This window comes from Equus przewalskii, chromosome 21 (genome assembly GCF_037783145.1).
Source record: "Equus przewalskii isolate Varuska chromosome 21, EquPr2, whole genome shotgun sequence".
Classification (NCBI taxonomy): domain Eukaryota; kingdom Metazoa; phylum Chordata; class Mammalia; order Perissodactyla; family Equidae; genus Equus; species Equus przewalskii.
The window spans coordinates 40,906,799-40,927,299 of NC_091851.1; the positions used below are offsets into that span (position 1 = coordinate 40,906,799).

At 44.0% G+C, this 20,501-nt stretch overlaps 1 protein-coding gene across 10 annotated transcripts in view; it reads right to left on the reverse strand.

Moving 5' to 3' along the window:
* Window positions 1-10,095: 10,095 nt before the first annotated feature.
* ZNF217 (zinc finger protein 217) overlaps window positions 10,096-20,501 on the reverse strand; it is a 37,953-nt gene continuing 27,547 nt past the window's right edge. For 5 of the 10 annotated variants that reach the window (XR_011531212.1, XR_011531210.1, XR_011531211.1 and 2 more), the window contains 4 exons: window positions 18,273-18,389; window positions 15,558-17,506; window positions 14,180-14,312; window positions 10,096-12,276 (listed from right to left, as the gene is read on the reverse strand). Coding sequence is in view for 5 of the 10 variants with exons in the window: in XM_070589590.1 (XP_070445691.1) it covers window positions 14,203-14,312; window positions 16,031-17,506; window positions 18,273-18,389 (1,703 nt within the window). In the remaining 5 variants the exon portion in view is untranslated. The remainder of the gene's footprint in view (window positions 12,277-14,179; window positions 14,313-15,557; window positions 17,507-18,272; window positions 18,390-20,501) is intronic. The other 5 variants (XM_070589590.1, XM_070589588.1, XM_070589589.1 and 2 more) reach the window with 1 other exon arrangement.

The window sequence follows — 20,501 nt, forward strand, 5'->3', positions numbered from 1 at the left end:
CACAGATGGGCATCTGATTTGCGACATGTAACAATAGTCACACAAACAGGAGAAGGGGTCTGCTGTGCCTGACGCACCCCGGGCTCGCAGGCAGCCACCTCTGAGTCCGGATCCCTGCGCTGCCCAGAAGCACAGGGCCGAACTGTCCGCGCCTGGGTTGACTTGTTTAGAGAACGACATTAAATCGTACCCATCATAAAGGTACGTTGTGAGTCAAAAACTCAATGGTGCTCTGGTTTTTAAATTCCAGCATTCCCAAATGTTTTACTCTATTTTTTCATTTTTTAATGGAAGTATAATATACATATATATGAAAGAGCCCAAATCATACATATAGACCTCAACGAATTTTCACAAAATAAACCAGCACCCAGATCAAGAAATGAAGCATTTCCAGCAACCCAGAAGCCGCCATACCTCTCTGCAGTCACTCCATCATCAGACCCCATGCCATCCTGACCTTTAGCAGCATAGGTTAAGTTTTGCCTGTTTTTGTCCTTTACATAAGTGGAATCCTGCAGAATGTTCTCTTTCATGACCAGCATCTTCCACTCAAAATTAAGCTTGTGAGGTTTATCCATGTTACTCTGTGTAACTGTAAATCATTCATTTTCATTGCCGTATAGTATTCTACCATAAGAATATCCCACAATTTACTTGTCCATCCTATTCCTGGTAGGCATTTGTGCCTGTTCTAGTTCAAAGTACCAACATATCAGTATTATTGTTCAGGTAATACCATCACTTCTGTACTTCAAAAAATCTGAAATCAGAATCATCTACATCGTGTGGCACACCCAAGAGGATATTTGATGCATTAAGCTTGCGTCTGAACAGAAGTTCAAGAAGTCTTGGGATCACTGTCACCCTGTTGTTTAATTCCCATTTGGGGGCAATGGGTGAGTTTTGGTATTTATCTGTTAGTTTTCTTTAGGTCCCATGAGCCACACAAAGCCCAATCCACTTCCGGAAGTTCCTGATGGAATCTTCTTAGAATGGGGAGTGGAGGGAAGAGAAGAGACCAGAAAGCAGGAGGAAGGTGCGGTGGAGAAAGAGAGGAAGAAAGATGCAGACCACAGGCTCAACCTGCCCTTCCTGGAAACTGGGAGCCTTCCTTCCCCCGGGGCCAGATCACCTTTCCACTAGGACTTCGCCGTCCTTGCCAGGATAATTGACCTAGCCTGGACCTTCTTGCCCTGCGCCCTCCCCGCAAGCCACAAGGCAAAGGCCCCTCCATCCTGCCCCCAGCTCTCGCTCAGAAGCCAGCATCTGAGGGCAAAGTGGGGAAGACAGTGGCAACCAGAGTTCCTTTCTTTTTTTTTTTTTTTTTTCAGTTAAACTAGTTTGGGGCATTCCTGAAACCGTATACCAAAACAGAAGAGGTTTCATTTTGTTTCAGTGTTAGAATTGCTAAGCACAAGGACTAACCTAGGTAACGAACATAAAGGCTATCATGGAATGTTGAATTATGAAAATTTAAAATATTCCAATAAAATCACATTAGTGGATTTTTATACTCCTTGCAGCATTTGAAATAACACACATGTTCTGTCTTTGAAAATTTGTCCCAAATACCAGCTGAACGTCAAAGCTGGTAGGACAATTAATGAAGTTTGTTTACAACAGCGCCACCTGGTGGCACAGTTTACTTACTTCCCAGCGTTCAAACGTGTGGCTCGTCGGTCAGCTAGTTCTAGGAGAAAACCGTCTTGGATTATTCAAAGTGTTCAGTTTTTATGACAAAAATATCTAAAACTAATAGTAACAAATGTTGGAGAGGTTGTGGAGAAAAAGGAACCCTCATACACTGCTGGTGGGAATGCAAACTGGTGCAGCCACTATGGAAAACAGTATGGAGATTCCTCAAAAAATTAAAAATAGAACTACCATATGATCCAGCCATCCCACTACTGGGTATCTATCCAGAGAGCTTGAAGCCAGCAATCCCAAAAGTCCTATGCACCCCAATGTTCATTGCAGCATTATTTACAATAGCCAAGACGTGGAAGCAACCTAAGTGCCCATCAACAGACGGATGGATAAAGAAGATGTGGTACATATATGCAATGGAATACGACTCAGCTGCAAAACAGAACAAAATCATTCCATTTGCAATAACATGGCTGGACCTTGAGAGAATTATGTTAAGTGAAATAAGCCAGCAAGAGAAGGATAATCTGTGTATGACTCCACTCATATGAGGAATTTAAAATTATGGACTAAGAACAGTTTAGTGGATACCAGGGGAAAGGTGGGGTGGGGGGTGGGCACAAAGGGTGAAGTGGTGCACCTACAACATGACTGACAAACATTAATGTACAACTGAAATTTCACAAGATTGTAACCTATCATTAACTCAATTTTTAAAAAAAAGTGTTCAGTTTTTCACTGTCTTAGAGAACATGCCTCTCGCATACAGTGTGGCAGAAGCTATTGTGCTCATCACCTCCCTCGTGACTAGAGACCACTTTGGTTCCAAATGTAATCAAATCCGCTTTAGCTAAATTCACAGAAAAGTCCACATTTTACAAAACTCACCTATAAACGGTAACAGCTGCCTGTCTATATGTTAAAAGCACAGACCTAGCTCAACCCCTTTACCAGTTATGGGCAAGTTAGCTAACTTCTCTGGCCTCAGTTTCCTCGTCTGTAAAATGGTGTGGATAAATTGGCCACCTTCAGATAAGGCAGGTACAATCTGCTCAGTGCACAGGAAACGCTCAGCACTTACCTATGAAGTTGGCGGGACGGAGCAATCTTCAGAAGGCTATACAATAACCCCATTTCTGGTAATAGCAATAGATAAATAGTATGGGCATAGAGAAAAATGAGAACACATAGATTCTGAGCTACTAAAGCTGGTTATCTTTAGAGGAGAGAAGTTTCACTTTCTGCACTATAGGTTGACTTGAGACTTGCTTTTTTATGAAGACATATTTGCTTGTCATTTTAAAATTAGGATTTTTTGTATTGTGATAAATACACACAACATGAAATTTACCATTTTAACCTTTTCTTTTCTTTTCTTTTTGCTGAGGAAGACTCACCCTGAGCTAACATCTGTTGCCAATCTTCCTGGGTTTTTTGTGTGTGTGTGTGAGGAAGATTAGCCCTGAGTTAACATCCGTACCAATCTTCCTCTATTTTTTGTATATGGGATGCCGCCACAGCATGGCTGATGAGTGGTGCGGGTCTGCGCCCGGGATCCAAATCTGCGAACCCAGGCCACCAAAGCGGAGCGCGCCGAACTTAACCACTAACCCTGGGGCCGGCCCCCCGTTTTAACCCTTTTAAGTGGAGAGGTCAGCGGCATTAAGTGCATTCGCATTGTTGTGCTACCATCTCCACGCTCCATCTCCAGAACTTTTTCATCTTCTCAAACTGAAATTCTGTCCCCATGAACCTCTTCGTCCTCCTTCCTCCATCCCTCATGCCTGGAAACCACCATCCTGCTTTCCGTCTCTGTGCCTTGGACTATTCTAGAGAAGTGGAATCGTACAATATTTGTCCTTTTGAGCAAAATTATGTTTTTTTAATGGAGCAAATAGGAGATGTTAAAGCAATTCATCTGTCGCCTGTGAAGCCCTCAACCGCTGTCCTGTTCCAGTTCTAACAGTGTGGTCCAGGGACCTCTGAGGGTCCAAGACCCCGCAGGGGGTCCACAGAGTCAAAAAGATCTAATTCTATGAAGTTATCTGACTTTTGCTCTCATTCTCTCACGAGTGGAGTTTTCCGGAGGCCACGTGATGTGTGATGTCACAAAAGACTGCAAGCGGGGCAGACAGGACCAGCCAGTTCCCTTTATTAATTAAGACACTAGCGACAGTTACAAAAACATGAAGCAATGCCACTCATCTCATAAACTATTTTGCTTTGGAAATTTTGTTATTCACCATGAAAAGATATATTATTTATATTAACATGTACTAGGTTTATTGTTGCTCCTCTTGAATTAATAAATGTTTTAATTCCACTTTAAATTCTAATATGGTAAATATCAATAGGCATAACCCACATAAACGAAAACTTTTGAGGACCCTGAATAATTTTTAAGGGTATAACAGGATTCTGAAGCCGAAAGTTTTAAGCATGGCCCTATTACGTTAACCTCTCCTCTGAGGAATGATGCTTGGGTTGGCACCGACCAAGAGAAGCTTTTTCTATACGTGGGTGACGTGTGAATGCCTAAAGTTCTCAGATGTGAATAACAGCGGTTTCCAGGCACCATCTTTAATCTCCTATAATCTGATTATCAAACTCTGCCCTCCAGCCGTCTCCACACTCTCCCCGACTCACACCTGGACAGCATCAGCCATTCAAACAGTCCAGAGCAAAACTCTCTTGATCCTGGGCTACCTTTCATTCTTCTAAAATACCTGCCCTACCCACACGTTATCCTCCGTAAAACCTTTACTCGGCACAATGAGGAATAAGAAATAATAAACTAACCAGTGCCGAGTGTGCATCACAGTTTTTGCTGCAGATAGATGGAAATGCTTATGTGGAGTAACTCAGTAAATAATCTCAAAAGTATGAGGCTATTCTGAGATAATTCTAGAAGAACACCTCTTTGTCATTAAAGGATTGCTGGGCTAGAATAAACTGTGTATAGATATTCTTTCATCCATCCACCCATGCATTCTAACAACAAATATTAATTGAGGGCCAAGGGTCTGGCCCCTGGCCGAGTGGTTAAGTTTGTGCGCTCTGCTTTGGCGGCCTGGGGTTTAGGGTTCAGATCCTGGGCACAGACCTACACACCACTCATCAAGCCATGCTGTGGCAGCATCCCACATAGAGGAACTAGAGTGACCTACAACTAGGATATACAACTATGTACTGGGGCTTTGGGGAGAAAAAAAGAAAAGAGGAAGATTGGCAACAGATGTCAGCTCAGGGCCAATCTTCCTCACCAAAAAAAAAAAAAAAAAAAAAAAAGCCTCCTGAAAGAGCACCAAGCTCTGCACCAGGCCTGGGGCTTACATTGACAAACAAAACAAATTTCTGCCCTCAGGGAGCTCATCTTCAAGTGGAGGAGACCGACAAACAAATGCACACCGTAATGGCAGGTAGTGCTGGTTCTCTGAAGAAAAATAATGCCAGATACAGAGATGGAGAAGGCTGGAAAGACTTTGGCCCAGGTGACGCTAAAGCACCTGAAGTCGGGGAGGAAGGCAGATTAGCTGAGATAAAAGTGTTACCAGGCATCGGACCTAAAAGAAGCTGCCTAGAAGTTTCCAGAAGGAAAACCAAGTCCTCTATGGCTGCAGTAATAAATGAGAGAAGGCTAGGGGAAGCCGGGATCAGGCCTTGTAAGCAAGCCAGGGCAAGAATTTGGGTTTTATTCTATGAATGATACAAAGTCAGTGGAGGTTTGAGCAAGGATGGGGGTAAAATTATCCCTATTTTAAAAGAGCTCTGGCAGCCATGTGCAGATTAGATTGAAGAAGAGCTTAAACAGGGAAGAAGGGAGACAGGAGGTGGTCGCTGTCATCTGGGCAAAAAGTAAATGGCTTGGTCTAGAGGGATAGCGATGGAGGTGATGGGAGAAGGCCGTATGTCTGGATACGTTTTGAAGGAGTAGAGACAACAGGTCTGCTCCTAGATTGGAGGGGACGTGAGAAAGAGGAGTCCTGGGTGACTGAGAGGGTCTGGTCCGTTCAGTGGAGTAGGGAAGACAGAGGCTGTGGCGGGCACCCGGGCGGAAAGCAGGCGGTGCGCTGCCTTCAGTTCTGGGCGAGTTGAGTTCAGACACCACTTAGGGACCCGGTGCAGATGTGGAGGAGGCAGCGGTGTGTGACACACCTGGGCTGGGGTGGGGGCGGGGCTTGAGCCAGTCCCGAGACTGGATGAATGACAGCTCTGAACCCTAGGGCCCTGACATTTTAGAGTCCATGGAAGAAAAAGGTCCATCTGTTCCTAAAAGCCCTACGTGGGGCCCATGGGGGTTAACGGGAAAATCCCTGGGGGACGGAGGATGGCAATTAGTCCATTGACAAACCAAGAAGATGCCTGTGAGCATGTAGCTCGGGGACATTTTAGTAATCAGTAAAATGAGATTACAGGTGCCGTGTGACGCTATCTTAGGTGACTTGGGATTCCAAATCGAACATCTAGGAAGCTGACGCGAGTCATTTCCCACTCTGAGTAAGTAAGAATGACCTGGTGTGCGTGTTAGAAATGCCCATTTCTCAGCCCTACTCCAGGGTCTGGGGAGGCTGCGGCTCGAAGCTGTGCCCGCTGATCCTGATGGGCACAGCCTATGACGCCTCTACGAGTTTGATGTGTGTGCAAAGGCGACTGTGAAATCTCACCGTGGTGAACAAGGGTGAAGGGCAGAAATGCAATTTTCTTCTTCTTTGACAGGACTTTCTATAAACTCACAGACTGGGAACCTTTTGTCACACCTGCCCCTCCAGTCTACTTCGCCCAGTTATCCTAAAACATAATCTGATCCCACCATCGGCCCCAACACCTTGCAAGGCCCCCAACTGTACGAAGACCAACCCCCAACCCTTACTGAGATCTCACGCAGCAGCTGACTCTCCCCCAGGCACTCCACACTCATCCCAGGTGCAGTGGTTCTCCAATGGGGACATTTTGGACCCCCGGGGACATCTGGATTGCCTGAAGACGCTTTGGGTTGTTACCACTGGGGGAGAAAGGCTGCTACTGACATCCAGTGAGTAGAGGCCAGAGATGTTGCTAAACATCCTACAGAGTACAGGACAGCCCAGCAGAGTGGTCTGGTCCCAGTGTCAGTAGTGCTGAGGTTGAGGCCTCTGCTCTGTAGCCCCGCTGGTCTCCATTCAGGTCTTCAAACACATGGAGCTCTTCCCAACCTCAGGGTCGTGTCCCAGGCCTTATTAAAGGACACTTACTCAAGGCTCAAGTGGCATTTGCACGGCCAACAACTTTCATCGTTTGGGTCTCTGCTTAGAACCTGGCCTGACTGTCCAGCTCCTGTGGATGCTCCATGTTATTCCCAGCCTCCTGCTGGATGCCTTCCACTGTTGTACTGTGTCCGAAGTGTCTGTTTGCCAGGTGTCCATCCATCTCCAGCGCCCCCCACGGAGAACGTCAGCTCCACGAGGGTCAGAATTGCACCTTCGGTTCACCAGCACCTGGCACTAGCACTAAGCACTTAGCTCCTGGTAAATGCTCGATAAACATGTGCTGAGTGAATAAAAACAGGCAGAGGCACCAACCTTCACCCTGCCAAATGAGGTTTTTTGAGTCACTTAATTTTCAGGAGAAACGTATGCTTTTTCATTCTTAAGAAAAAATTCATATAACAGCCCTAAAATCAGCCTGCACTGATGTGTATTGTTTGCTTCTTATATAAGAAAATGAATATACCTGCATGTATGCCTATCTTTTCAAAAAAGAACACTGGAAGGATAAATCAAAAACTAATTTTTAAAAAAGTTACTTTATACAAGGGAGGGACCAGGGTGAAAAGGATGGAAGGTCAGACTTCCTGAACATTCCTGGTTTTATAGTTTTGACTATGCAACTATGTTTTTACATAATAACAAAGTTATATTAAAAAGGGACAAAAGGGGGTGGTCCCAGGGCATAGTGGTTAAGTTCACGCACTCCACCTCTGCAGCCCAGGGTTTGCCGGGTCAGATCCTGGGCGCGGACCTACACATGACTCATCAAGCCATGCTGTGATGGCATCCCAAATAGAACTAAAAGGACTTACAAGTAGAACATACAGCCATGTGCTGGGGCTTTGGGGAGAGAACAAAAAAGGGCATAAAAAGCAAAGCAGCATCTAGAGCTGGAACACAGGAATCTAACAGCATAGTCATCGTTGTTGGCAGACCGCAGACAAGCAACGTCACACTCTGCAGTACAGTAACTGTGTTTCTTGAGTGGAATTCATCCAGTAAAGACCAGTGAACACTGGGCTCCACCCCCAGAATTCCCCATTCAGCAGGTCTGGGGTGAAAGCGCTAATTCACATTTCCAACAATTTCGCAGTGATGATGACTTTGCTAGTCTGGGACCACAAGTTGAGAAACACTACTATAAACGAGTGACACTATTTTAAAAAAAAGAAAAACTCTGAAAGCTTCACTTGGTGGTCATCTTGTGGGTCATACTGACAGACTTCACTGTCACACAGGATAAAGTAGGTAGGTCATTAATGTCATCAGGGACCCAGGGCTCAGAGAATCAAATCTAAAATCAAATAAGTAAACACACGACCTTAAATTTGAATTTGCAACAGCAGTATAATTCATTGAGGGTTTTTCTCCCCTTAAAAAAAGCGTCTATTGGGGCTGGCCCCGTGGCCGCGTGGTTAAGTTTGTGCGCTCCGCTGCAGGCGGCCCAGGGTTTCGTTGGTTCGAATCCTGGGCACGGACATGGCACTGCTCATCAAACCACGCTGAGGCAGCGTCCCACATGCCACAACTAGAAGGACCCACAGCGAAGAATATACAACTATGTACCGGGGGGCTTTGGGGAGAAAAAGGAAAAAATAAAAAGATAAATAAAACATTTTTAAAAATTTTAAAAAAAAAGCATCTATTTCCTTGTTCCCTACATCAAAATGGTCCAGGAGTTGAAGCAACCGTATAAAATGAGCACCCCTTACCCCCAAATCACCATTCCTATTTCCCATAAAAGGAACCCAGGAGCCTCAGAGAAATCCTGTCTCCAGGGCTGGGTCAGGAAATGTTCAAGATGAGCTCGGAACATCTTGTCATGGCAAAGAGCTAAGAAGCCTTCAGACTGTTGTCCAAAATACTCCGAGCCAACCTGAAGGAGCCCCGTCGGCCCAAGCCAGGGGACTCGGCATCAAAATGACACCTGCAACTGCTTCAAACACATCACGTATCTAATGAGCTTCTAACAAAAAATGCAGAGGTCCATTCACCAGTCATGTCTGGAAGATGCTGGGCACCAACTCATTCTCAAAGCTGGTTAATCCAGAGGGAGAATCATTTATCCTTTTCTGTTCAAGCTGTATTTCAGGGTAACCAAATAATCACAAGTGAGGTCACCTTTATAGAATTCTCACTAATAAATGCAGAAGGAATGATAAAACTTTTTTAAAAATCACTTAATTGCAACATTCCTAATGTTCACCAATGGCTGCAAAATCCAAAGAAGGTTGATGGGGACTTCCTAACGGCTGGCTCCTCTGACACACTGCTCAAACTTCACGTGACTACAGGTGGGAAAACCAAACATTCTGTGTCCAGAGGTGATGCAATAGGAAGGACAGAGCCCCCTGCTCCCCGGAACTGAGCTCAAATCTAGTTTAAACCTCTAGATTTAATTTACCACTTTACAGGCCATACAGAGGCTGGAGAAACAGGTTAGATGAAACCACAAATATGCAATAAACCCAAACAAGAACGTGAGAACTTCTATAGGACAAATGACCCAGTTTCTTCAGTAAATACAGTATCATGAAGGCGAATGGGGGTTTGATTAAAATAGGCTTAATTAACAAACCTATCAACTAAACCGAATAAGGGGGTCTTGTTTGGAGCCTGAGTGCACCTTTCCAACTGTAAGAAGTCACTTGTGAGATAACCATGAAGGCTGGCTATGAGAAACCACTGTCCACGTCAATGGTCAGTGAATCAGGAAAAGCCCTGATCTGTTAGAGTACATACTGAAGGATTTTAGGGATCAATTAAATCATGTCTGAGATTTGCTTTAAAATCATCAGGGGGTGGCGGCCGGCCCCGTGGCCGAGTGGTTAAGTTCTCGCGTTCTTCTTCAGCAGCCCAGGGTTTCGCCAGTTTGGATCCTGGGCGCAGACACGGCACCGCTCATCAGGCCATGCTGAGGCGGCATCCCGCATGCCACAACTAGAAGGACCCACAGCTAAAAACACACAACTACATACCGGGGGGCTTTGGGGAGAAAAAGGAAAAATAAAAATCTTTAGAATCCTGAGGGGAAAGCAGTGGGGAGTCTGAAAAAGATGGGCAAAATGTTGCTGATGAGCACATGGGAATTAATTATACTAATCTCTCAACTCTTGTGTATGTTTAAAATTGTGTTTATAAAAAGATAAATGGAACAAAATCAGAAACCAGGAACACAATAAAGACCAAGACCCGAGACTGCAAAACACCAAATCTATATTTACATCCACATATAATAACATAACTTTAAGCTGAAATATATCATAAATAAAACAAGTAATGTCTACGGTTTGACAACTTAAGTATCAACAATTAAAATAAATCAAACTGGAATGAAATAAATACACAAACAAAAGTCCAACGGATTGTACCTCTATTATATATGCACTGTTGTCACAAAGGAAAAAAACATACAAAACCAGTAGTATCCCAATAGTTAATACTGATGGACAAAAAAAATATATTTTGGAGTACAAGGGCTGTGGGACAAAAACTGATATTTTTATGCATTCAGAAATGTGGTTAGAAAGGAGAAATATGAAAGCCCCCAAAATTTCAGCATAACACAAACTGACTTGTTTTCAAATAGATTTGGTGATTTTTTTTAAAGACAGGTTTAGATTTCAGCCCTCTGTTGTCACACGTCCCCTTTGAAGATTTACGGTTACACTCACAGCGAGCTCTCTGAAACACTCATCGGATTAGACAAAGATCAAGTCAATCATCTTGCAAATGTGTTAATCTTCAAAAATAGGCTATAAAAGTGCAAAACTAGGAAAACAAAAATCTAGATTATGTACATATGGCTCAGCTTGTGAACAGGAAAACAGGTAAATAGTGTACACTTTCCTGATACAAAGCACTTCATTGCAATGCCAGCAGACTGATCTCAAATTAGGTCTCCCTTCAACCCAGGAGTTAAGACTTCTCTGTCAAGTACGCTTCATGTTGCATAATGAAAAGAAAGCAAAGGGAAAACAAAATCAGGATTCTTTTAGGACTTCAACCTTGCTCTAATGGAGAAGGGCAGGGCAAGAAAAATTAACAGTGCAAATTTATTGTTGAAACAGTTTTCTTAATAAAATATCTTGTGGTTGCTAAACCCACGTACTGCTGAATAAACTCAGCCACGGACAGGCAGCACATTAAGGGAACAAAAGTTTCAAACAGCTAGCAAGCCAGCTGGTGGCTGTCTTTGCTTAAAACCCAAATTGCATGTACACGGAGAAAAATGCTGCTCCTTCAAAACAACCAAAAATGGGAAGACGACCAAGGTCTGGAAACAGATGACCTCCTTCCCAGATCACCAGAAGGCTCAGCCACGCAGCTCCTTCCTCCGAATCAACGCGCCTGTAATCAACTTGAGTATGTCCACAGTTAACCCACATGCCAGACACACCAAGACTTCCAAATACAAACCTAAAATTCACCCAGAAACTTTCATTTCCTTTAAAATTGCTTCCAATATAAGTAACTCACACGTAGAATTTAGCGTTTACATTTTTATATACTAATTTACAAGAATGCCCAAAAAACTGAATTTTCCAACAAAAATGATTAATTTCATAGAAAACAAATTGAAGTAACTCTACATACAGTTTCGTACGTTTACTGGCTGTTTGGCTGTTCTACAGAGGAAATGCTTCTTTGTAGACACGTGCACTTAAAAATCCCACAAACCACCCTAGTCCCTAAGAAAAGCATCCAGAATCTGGAGTCTTCCACAGTCGACATGCCGAAATTTGCAATAAAAGGGCACCAAATTCAGGATGGTTGACCTCAATATATGCAGCATATATTTATAGAGGGTCAATACTTCCGCTAACAATTTTGTTAAGACAACAAATAGACTGCAGAGGATTTAACATAATACAAATCATTGAGAAATTTTTTTAAAAACATTTTAAATGAAAGAGCACAAATAGCAGAAACTGCTCAAAGTGATGAGCTACATGAGAGAAAAGAAATACACACAGGATTTAAACAAGCAGGTTTACAACTTACGTATTTACACTTTACCTGAGGTGCAAGCGTTATATACTTTCTCCCCACCCCACCCCCAACCCCAATGATTTCTTTTCAGCAGCGCTCAAGTATGCAAAAACTCCACTTCTTATTTGGTCAATTCTAAAAAAAATATTATTCAGGGACAAAATAGAGATTTCCAGTCTCTATTTGTGTATACCCCAACTGTTCCAACTATAGTTTTTATTGCTATTTGGTACAAAAGTTAACAGAACAACTTTACAAAACTGTAGTGTTCCTCATCTGTTGTATGTACAGTACAATCACAGCTTATTTCAGTAGCTTTCACCATTTGCCTTCTCAAAGGATGAACTAATTTATTTCATGGAGAGTACACACTTGTATCCATCAGGACCTACGGGGGGAAAAAAAAGTGATTAAGATAAAACTGAACACAATTTTTAAAAATCTTTAAAATACAGAATAGTAAACAAATAAATAAAACCGAAGGGCTCTAGAAATGCAATGGGTTCCATTTAAGCTTGAGTTGTGCAATGAAAGTCCTGGGAGACTAAAGGAAGGATGCTGGTGCACCACTCAGGAGATGCTACTATATACTTCAGGGTGCATTAACGAGACAACTTAACCAAGAATCAGAATTTCTATCAGTTACACTAAGTCTGGCAAAGGGAACTGCCACCTCCAAGAAACTCTGACAGTTGCTACCTTATGAAAGGAAATGTATGGAGTGGACCAGGAGTATTTAACAAAACAAATATAACCTCTCCCCATGAGGGTGCCTCAAACTTAAACATTTGCGGAGCCGACATCTATCGAGGTACCGATGCTATTCGTGGCACAGGGCTAGGTGCTGAACGCAGGTGATCTCCCAGGCTCAGCTAGGAGTGGAAGACAGACACGCAGCTGGGATGGCTGAAAATGGGTATGAACCACACGTGCAAAGGGAACATCAATGCGGAAGCCGCCAGCTCCTGGCAAACATTTTGCAGAAACGACATGTGAGCTGGTCCTGAAGTGTCAGAGGGAAGTTGTTAGGGAAAGAGGGAGCTGGAAGATGTTCCGATAGAGGGAAATGCAAGCAGAGAAGCCCAAAGGTTGCAGCAAGAGGCCAGAGCTGGACAAATAGCACAGTTACTATTTGCTATCTGCTGTGACTTGTATGGTGCATGGAATCTGTTAACTAATAATCTACTCCTTTTAACCCATAAACTATTTATTTTTATGTTTTAATGTAGGATAGATTTAATCTCACTGCCGAGATTAAATTAATCTCACTTTACTCCCTCTCATTTCTGAGTGGGAGAGAAGAATGTAGAACTGCATAAGGCTTTTGACCCATGTGTGTCCCAGTGGAAACGGGAAGGAGAGATTCCGCCCTGGACCATGAGCACTTCATCTCTGTATCTAGGGCAGCGGGCACTCAGTCAACAGACCACTCCATGACTACATGGTGGTGGTCTGACAGGACAAGAGTTATCCAAGAGAACGAAATTCTGCCCATGCGCTCCAATCTTTTCATTCAATTTATTGGTAAATGAGTCCTAGTGTAACTCAGACATCACACTCCCTGCCCTAACTTGGAATAAACTAAACAAACGTGCATACAACTGAGTGTTTTGCAGTTACTCGTCAGTTAGACACATTTGCCATGTGAACCAAAAAGTTAAAATAATCCTTCTATTTGCTCCTGTCTCCTCTCCTCCCCCAAGAGAGAAAGATTTACAAAGGCTTGGAACAAGCTCTTAATCTGGAGGGGCGGGACACAGGCTTGGGATCACGCAGATCTAGGACAAAAACCAGGAAAAATGCAGCCTCCGGCAGTTACATAATTCAAGTTGGTCTCCTCATCTGTGAAGTGTGCACAGGACCTCCCAACCCAGGGGTCAGGAAACGCTTTCCGTATGGGGCCAGACCATAAACAATCCCAGCTTTGCAGACCATGCGGTCCCTGTCACAAGTACCCAACTCTCCTCTTGTAGCACAGAAGCAGCCAAGACAACACATAAATGAATGGATGTGGCTCTGTGCCAACAAAACTTTATTGACAAAAACAGAGGACAGTGTGCTAATCCATGGCCTAAACCCCCTGCTTGTAAGGATTAAATGAGGTCAGATTTATAAAATACTTCGTCCAATGCCTGGCACAAAATGCTTAGCAAATTCCAGTTGCTATTATTATTTTTACCCTGAGAGCTCTGTTTTTAAACACCTAAAAAAAGTTAAACTAAAAGCAATTTTACTTTATATTAGATAAGTTATTTTCAATTAAATAAAAGAGATACGTTATATTTGCTCACCTTTCTTCCCCCAAAATAGGAAATCAAGTTTTTTTGTCATTTGGTCGATAATGTGCATTCCCAATAAAATTCTCATAGTTTCTCTTCTGTAGCATGCTGCTAGATAAGTGTTGATATGACACAGGCCTTTTTCCTGGTTGAAAAAAAAAAGCATAAAAGGGCATTCAGAATTAAGTTCAAGCAATTAGGTAAGACGTGTGTGGGCTGTTAGACGTCAATTTTTCAAAATTCCTAACCGTTATTGAGATCAGGACCCACGTGGTACCCATGTTCTAAAGTTACAGCTGCAATGTTTCTAAGTGCCCTGAAGGCATTTGTTAGCACAAAACTTTAAGTCACTAAAGCTAAAATTATCTAAGTAGTAGGTCGTCATTACTAAGAACTAAAAAGCCAAAAGAAAATGGCAGCATAAAATATTTGGAACCTACATGCATCATGAACCCAAACTACACGGAAGGAAAGAAAAAATATCAATTCAAAACAGGATTTCACTCGCAACACACAGCCTTTTCTCTTCCAGTAGAGACAAAATTTTGACCCATGTCCATTTTAAGCACCACGGGAGGAAAATGGATGCTTTTAATCAAAAGGCAGCAAAAATTATTTCATCATAATTTTTATAAAATTCACTGGAGTGTGTGAAAGCAACTGTTTCCTAATTTGCTGTCTCTACCAGATCACCTGGCATCGAGCTATCCTTGATAGAGGGGTGTCACCACACAGAATCTTTAATTTGAAATTAATACAAACTGAGAGGTTTTAAATGGATTTGATTCTTTGGGCAACAGAAATCAGCAGTTTACACCCAACAGAGGAAGGCATGGTGCTTTAATCAAGTTTGCCAAGCAGACTTGTCCCAGGACACTCTGATCCACCTTTCCACGCACACGTCTATGTGCCACAGCCTCTACGAAATGCTGCCATGAGGAAGCAGGGGCTTTAAAAACATCCCACGGGGACCACCCCATGGCCGAGTGGTTAAAGTTCCAGGCACTCCACTTTCATGGACTGGGGTTCGCAGGTTCGGATCCCCGGTGTGGACCTACTCCACTTATCTGCCGTGCTGTGGAGGCATCCCACATACAAAGTAGAGGAAGACTGGCGCAGATGTTAGCTCAGGGCTAACCTTCCTCAAGCAAAAAAGAAACAAGAGTAGGACTGGCAACGGATGTTAGCTCAGGGCAAATCTTCCTCACAAAAAAAATTCCATGGGGAGGATGCCAAAGTAATCTACAAGCGCAACAATTTATATATATATGGGGAAATAACATTGCTTTTAAAATTCACTTCATGTTTAACAAAGGCTGAAAAAACGGTATAATTCTAGAAGCCCTAATATCAAAAGCGCTCAAAAGATTGTTTCACCAGCAGTTCTTACACTTTCTGGTCCTGACAGGTCAAGGGTCTTCATGTGGCCCTGACTGAGCAGCCCCTCACGGGGGCCATGTGACAGGGCTGCATGCAATTCCGAGTTATCTAAGGTGTCTTTCCCGCTCAGAAGGAGTTCAGTCTAGCGGGGGTGGTAAGACACGGATGCAAGCCCCCGAATGCCCACTCCTGAGCGAGGCTGGGACTGAGCGTGGGCACACCACAGCATGCAAAGGAGAAAACAAGACGCGAGGAAGGCAAGTGAGCTGGGCCACATGACACTCGAAATTTCAACAGCAAGGACGAGAAGGGATCAGACCCGTGGTCCTCTGCCAGTCTGTCCATTATCACCCCACAAGGGAGAAAAGTTAGGGCAAGTTAGACACGCAGGAAGACGCCGCCATCCTGCGGGGCTGGCACGGCCGCGTCTAAGGCTGACTGTCTCGCCGCTCCCCCCGGGGAAGGCCCGCGCCAGCGCCGTACCTTCCAGCGCCGCGCCCGGGGCGCCCGCGGGGCCGCAGCCGTACAGCCCGGCGCCGCCGAAGGCCTTCGGGACCGGGAGCACGTGCGCGTCCGCGTCCCCGGAGCCCAGGAACCTCGGCTTGGGGGCCAGCACGGCGGGCGGCGGGCACACACAGTCCTGCGGCAGCAGCGACGTGATCCCGCGGACCACGTGGTACTTGGGCAGCTCGAAGCCGCGTCTGTAATTGGGCACGGGCTGCTCGTCGACGGCCGCGCCGCCCTTGGGCCGCTTGGGCAGCGGCTCCCCGAAGTCGGCCGCGCCCCGGCCGCAGAAGAAGTCCCTGGCGGCCGGCGCCCAGGGCCCGTCGGGCGGCGCGGGGAGCTCGGCGGGGCTGGAGCCCAGCGCGGGCGCCTTGGGCTTCGGCTCGGGCCGCTTCGTCTTCTCCGCGGCGGGAGAGGCGCTGGGCCTGCAGAAGATCTCGGCCGCCGGCCGGGCCGCGGGCCCCTGCGAGGGCCGGTGCGACTTCAGGTTACTTGGAGCTAAAGTGCTGGAGTCGATCCCTGAAGTGAGCGCGGCTTTGCCTGGCCCCGCGGGGCTCGGCTTCACCTTCTCCGCCGGCAGGGACTTGGGCTGCGCCGGGAAAGCAGGCTTGGCCTTGGGCTTCTGGAAATTCGACAAGGGAGGCACATCTTTTCCCAGTAAAGCTGGTGGGCATCCAGTACGTCTACTTCTAAGCAGAGACTTGCTCCTCGAGTTTTTGTGAATGTCGGGGTTGTACTTATGCTCCAGTCTCTGGTGCATCATTAAAACTTCTGGATAAAATGTCTTGAAGGTACAAAATGGGCAGGTGATACTTGGGATCAAACTTTTACTCAAGGAAATTGCTGGGCAACTGTGAAGAGCCCCAAGGGATAAATTTAAAGGTTTTTCTTGACAGTCCATGCTTGGCTTGTACTTGCAGTCCGGTGCGATCTCTACTTTCTTCTCTTGGTGGCCGACTTCCCCAGTGTGGGCAGTGCTGCTGTCTGCACGAGGAGTAACATCCACTTCTACCCTACAGAGAAGGTTATTTGCCTGAGGTTCAACTGCTGATTTCTTTTTTAACACGTCCAAGTAAGGAGGGGCAGGATTTTTGCTCATTTTGTCAGCACTGTCATCAGTTGCATTTTTATGGAAATCCTGAGTATCTCTGTGGACTGGTGAGAGGACAGCACTGCCCAGAACGTTCTGAAAGGCAGGGGCCATCCCCTTAAGCTGCTTTGCAGGTGGGCTGCCTTTAACATCTTTGGCACCATCAAAAAATCTTTTCAAATTTTTGGTTTGCGCACTGTCGGCGGTCAGGAGCGCCTCTTCGGTCTCCTGGTTCTTCCCATCGTTCTTGACTTCGGTGGCAATATCGATGTGCTTATCCTTGTGATGTCTCTCCAGGTGATACCGCAGAGAGGTCTTCTGGGCTGCAGCATAGTCACAAAATTCACATTTGTATGGTTTTTCACCTAAAACAAGAAATGTCACTATTTTACAGAAGTTTATGAAAAGCATCAAAATAGATCTTTGGAAACTAGAATCTAAGAGAGAGCGAACACAGGACTCTCTCCTTTTCTCGTCTCTATCTACTAATTTCACATCCAGGATTACCTGTGAGTTCTTTGCTTTAAACCCTTACTATGTGAGTATCTGAAAACATGAATACATCTTTAATTAAAAAAATAAAAGCGCACACTTTAGACTTAGTCTCATTTAATCTTCAGAATAGTCCTGTAGAAGTGAGTATTATTATCCTACTTTTACAGCTAAGGAAACTAGGTTGCTGACAGGTTCAATAACTTGCCCCAAGTTGCACAGCTCATGAGTGGAAGAGAAGAAATTCGAGTGCACACAGCCCCCGAAACCGTTATGCAGACTACAGCTGCTTCTACCATCCAAAGAAAAGACTATTGAATATAGTCTCATTTTATTCTAAATCATAAAAGTTAACACAAAAAAGCTGTGGCATTAAAAAATATTAAAGAGGTTTTTAATAAGATGAGTCAGGATACATTAGTCAGAAACTAAACAAGAAACCGACTTCAAAACACAAACAGTTCGCATTGCAGTGACACTGAAAGAATTAAAATGACAGCTGCAATCTGCACGCTACACATTTATTCTGCAGCTAGTCCAAGGATCTAGCAGAATCTCTGAACCAAAAAAAAAAAGACACAGAACCACATCATAATTCTTTGAACTAATACATGCTTTAAAAAAACCTAAGTTCCTTACCTGTATGCGTTCTGAGATGAATATTGAGGTAATAATTGGAACGGAAAAACTTTCCACAATAACCACATTCTCTCGAGGATGTTAGATGCTTTGTTTTTCCTCCGTCATCATTTTTATCTTAAAGCAGAAACAAAAATATTTATGTAAGGCAGCTCAAGTACACGAACAAGGCAAGCTGACAAATATTCTTGATAGAAGCATTTTTGGAAAGCATAAAATAATTTTTATGTTAGTGTTGGGGTAAACTAAAAAGGCTAAAAACACACCAAATGTTGTTTTGAGATTGTTTGAAGTTTTCTAACAAGTGTGCATTTTTTTTTCCTGAGTATTGCAGAATTTGCTGTTAAAGATTCAGCTCTTTGCCTTAATCACAAGAAAAGATCATTTTATACAGTGAAATGCACGGGCAGCTTTCTGTCCTCCCAACATGTCTGAGCCGAGCAGGACCTGGCAAACTACGCCGGACCTGCATGCCCTGGCTAGGACGGCCAGCTTCTTCAAAGAAGTAATTTAGAAAACGGAGCCAATGTAAATTGCCAATTTTCCCAACCACCAGGGAAGAATAAGGTTTTTTTATCTTAAGATCAGACAAGTGACCACTAGAGGGTAGCAAGCACAACTTAATCTTTACAGAAACTAAGTTTGGCACTGGGCAATCACCTAGGAAAGTTTGTCAAAATTTAGCAACGTTTTAGAAAGCAGATTGTATTGTCCACCAACACTCACAGGGGCAAAATATACCTGACAAACCAAAATTTGTCCCCAAATGACTATGCATTAAACTTTAAGCTTCCATCTCTGCAGGACGATCAGGACAGTGTATCTCGTGTGCAACAGAGTAAAGGTCCATTGGGACACTAATTAAAGGACGATGATACCACAAACACCAGCCTCCAAGAGACAATTAGATCCACTACAGTCGAGATACCTGCTCCCCAAAAGCGAATACTTAAGTTCTAGATAAACTTCCTCTTATCAGACTACATACATTACAGTATGACTACAACAGAAGGCAGGTCATCTGTGAAAATGCAGCATTACTAAGCTGGTCATTTTGCCTTGAAAACTGTTATTTCCAACTAAAAGGCCTCTTCCCTGCTCCTTCCACATTTTGCATTCTAGATCATTTACAGTTTACCGATTTTAAAAAGCAGCTTATGCGTGAACCTTGGCGAGCCTCCCCGTGCAGTAAAGAAAGGACTGCACCTTCTGTCCCCTAGACCCCTCTGAGGAAAATGTATCCGCCTTGCCACCTCTACGCCCCTCTGGACATTCTAAAACAGCAGGGACAGCCCTTGATCTCAAAAGGTATCATGAAGACTTTAAAAAATAATTTACATCAACAACCATCATTAAACCTATTTATACAAGTTGAAAAAAATAAAAAATACATTATTCTCTTTGCTTTTTGATCTTAAAAGGCAATCTAAAAATAGCCAGGTTGATAGTAAATAACACCGAGATACATCATAATCTAAATTTAGGAAAATCAATTCCCTAATACAGAAGGCGCAGCTTTCTTTCTGACAGCCACACCCAACTAGCTAGTTTATAGCTGGGCCTCCTCTTAGTGCAATTTCCTACTTCCAGCTATGTGTCAGGATTTATGGTATGTTGCATCATATCCAAAAAGTTGTGAAATGCCTTTCTTCTAACACAAAGGCCATGAAACATCCGCATCTACCTGCTTCCTGCTCCTTTGACATCACCTTTGCCTTTACAGTGCTGTTCTTTAGAAGACTGTGAACTTGTTAGAAATAGGCTGTGGAAATTATCCTTGGGAGGTGGAAGACAAGGGTCATGAGCCAATTTTGCAAAGAGGGAAATGAGGACAAAGAAAGGTTAAGCAACATGTACTCAAGAACACAGTGGTAGAACCAGACTAAACCCAAGACTTGGCGCTCCCAGCTCGTACCAGGTATTCTACGTGCCTGGTGACCAAGTCTTGTGCCCACACCACCTACTGGCAGAATGTGACTGACCATTTCTTGGAGGGCACTGAGGCATCTCCTGGGCCTCATTATCTCCCCATTATGCCCCTGAACAGTCCTGACACTAAAAGGAAATCACTTAGAAGACTAGAGGTCTGTGTTTAAAGCCTTTTTTATGATGTCATCAGGACACCATAATGTGTTTTCTAGACTTCTGAAAACTGAAGACTGCAGTTCGCTAATAAGCACTAGGGTTCCTGTGTCCCAGGAACCAAAACATTCTAAATATTTGATATGA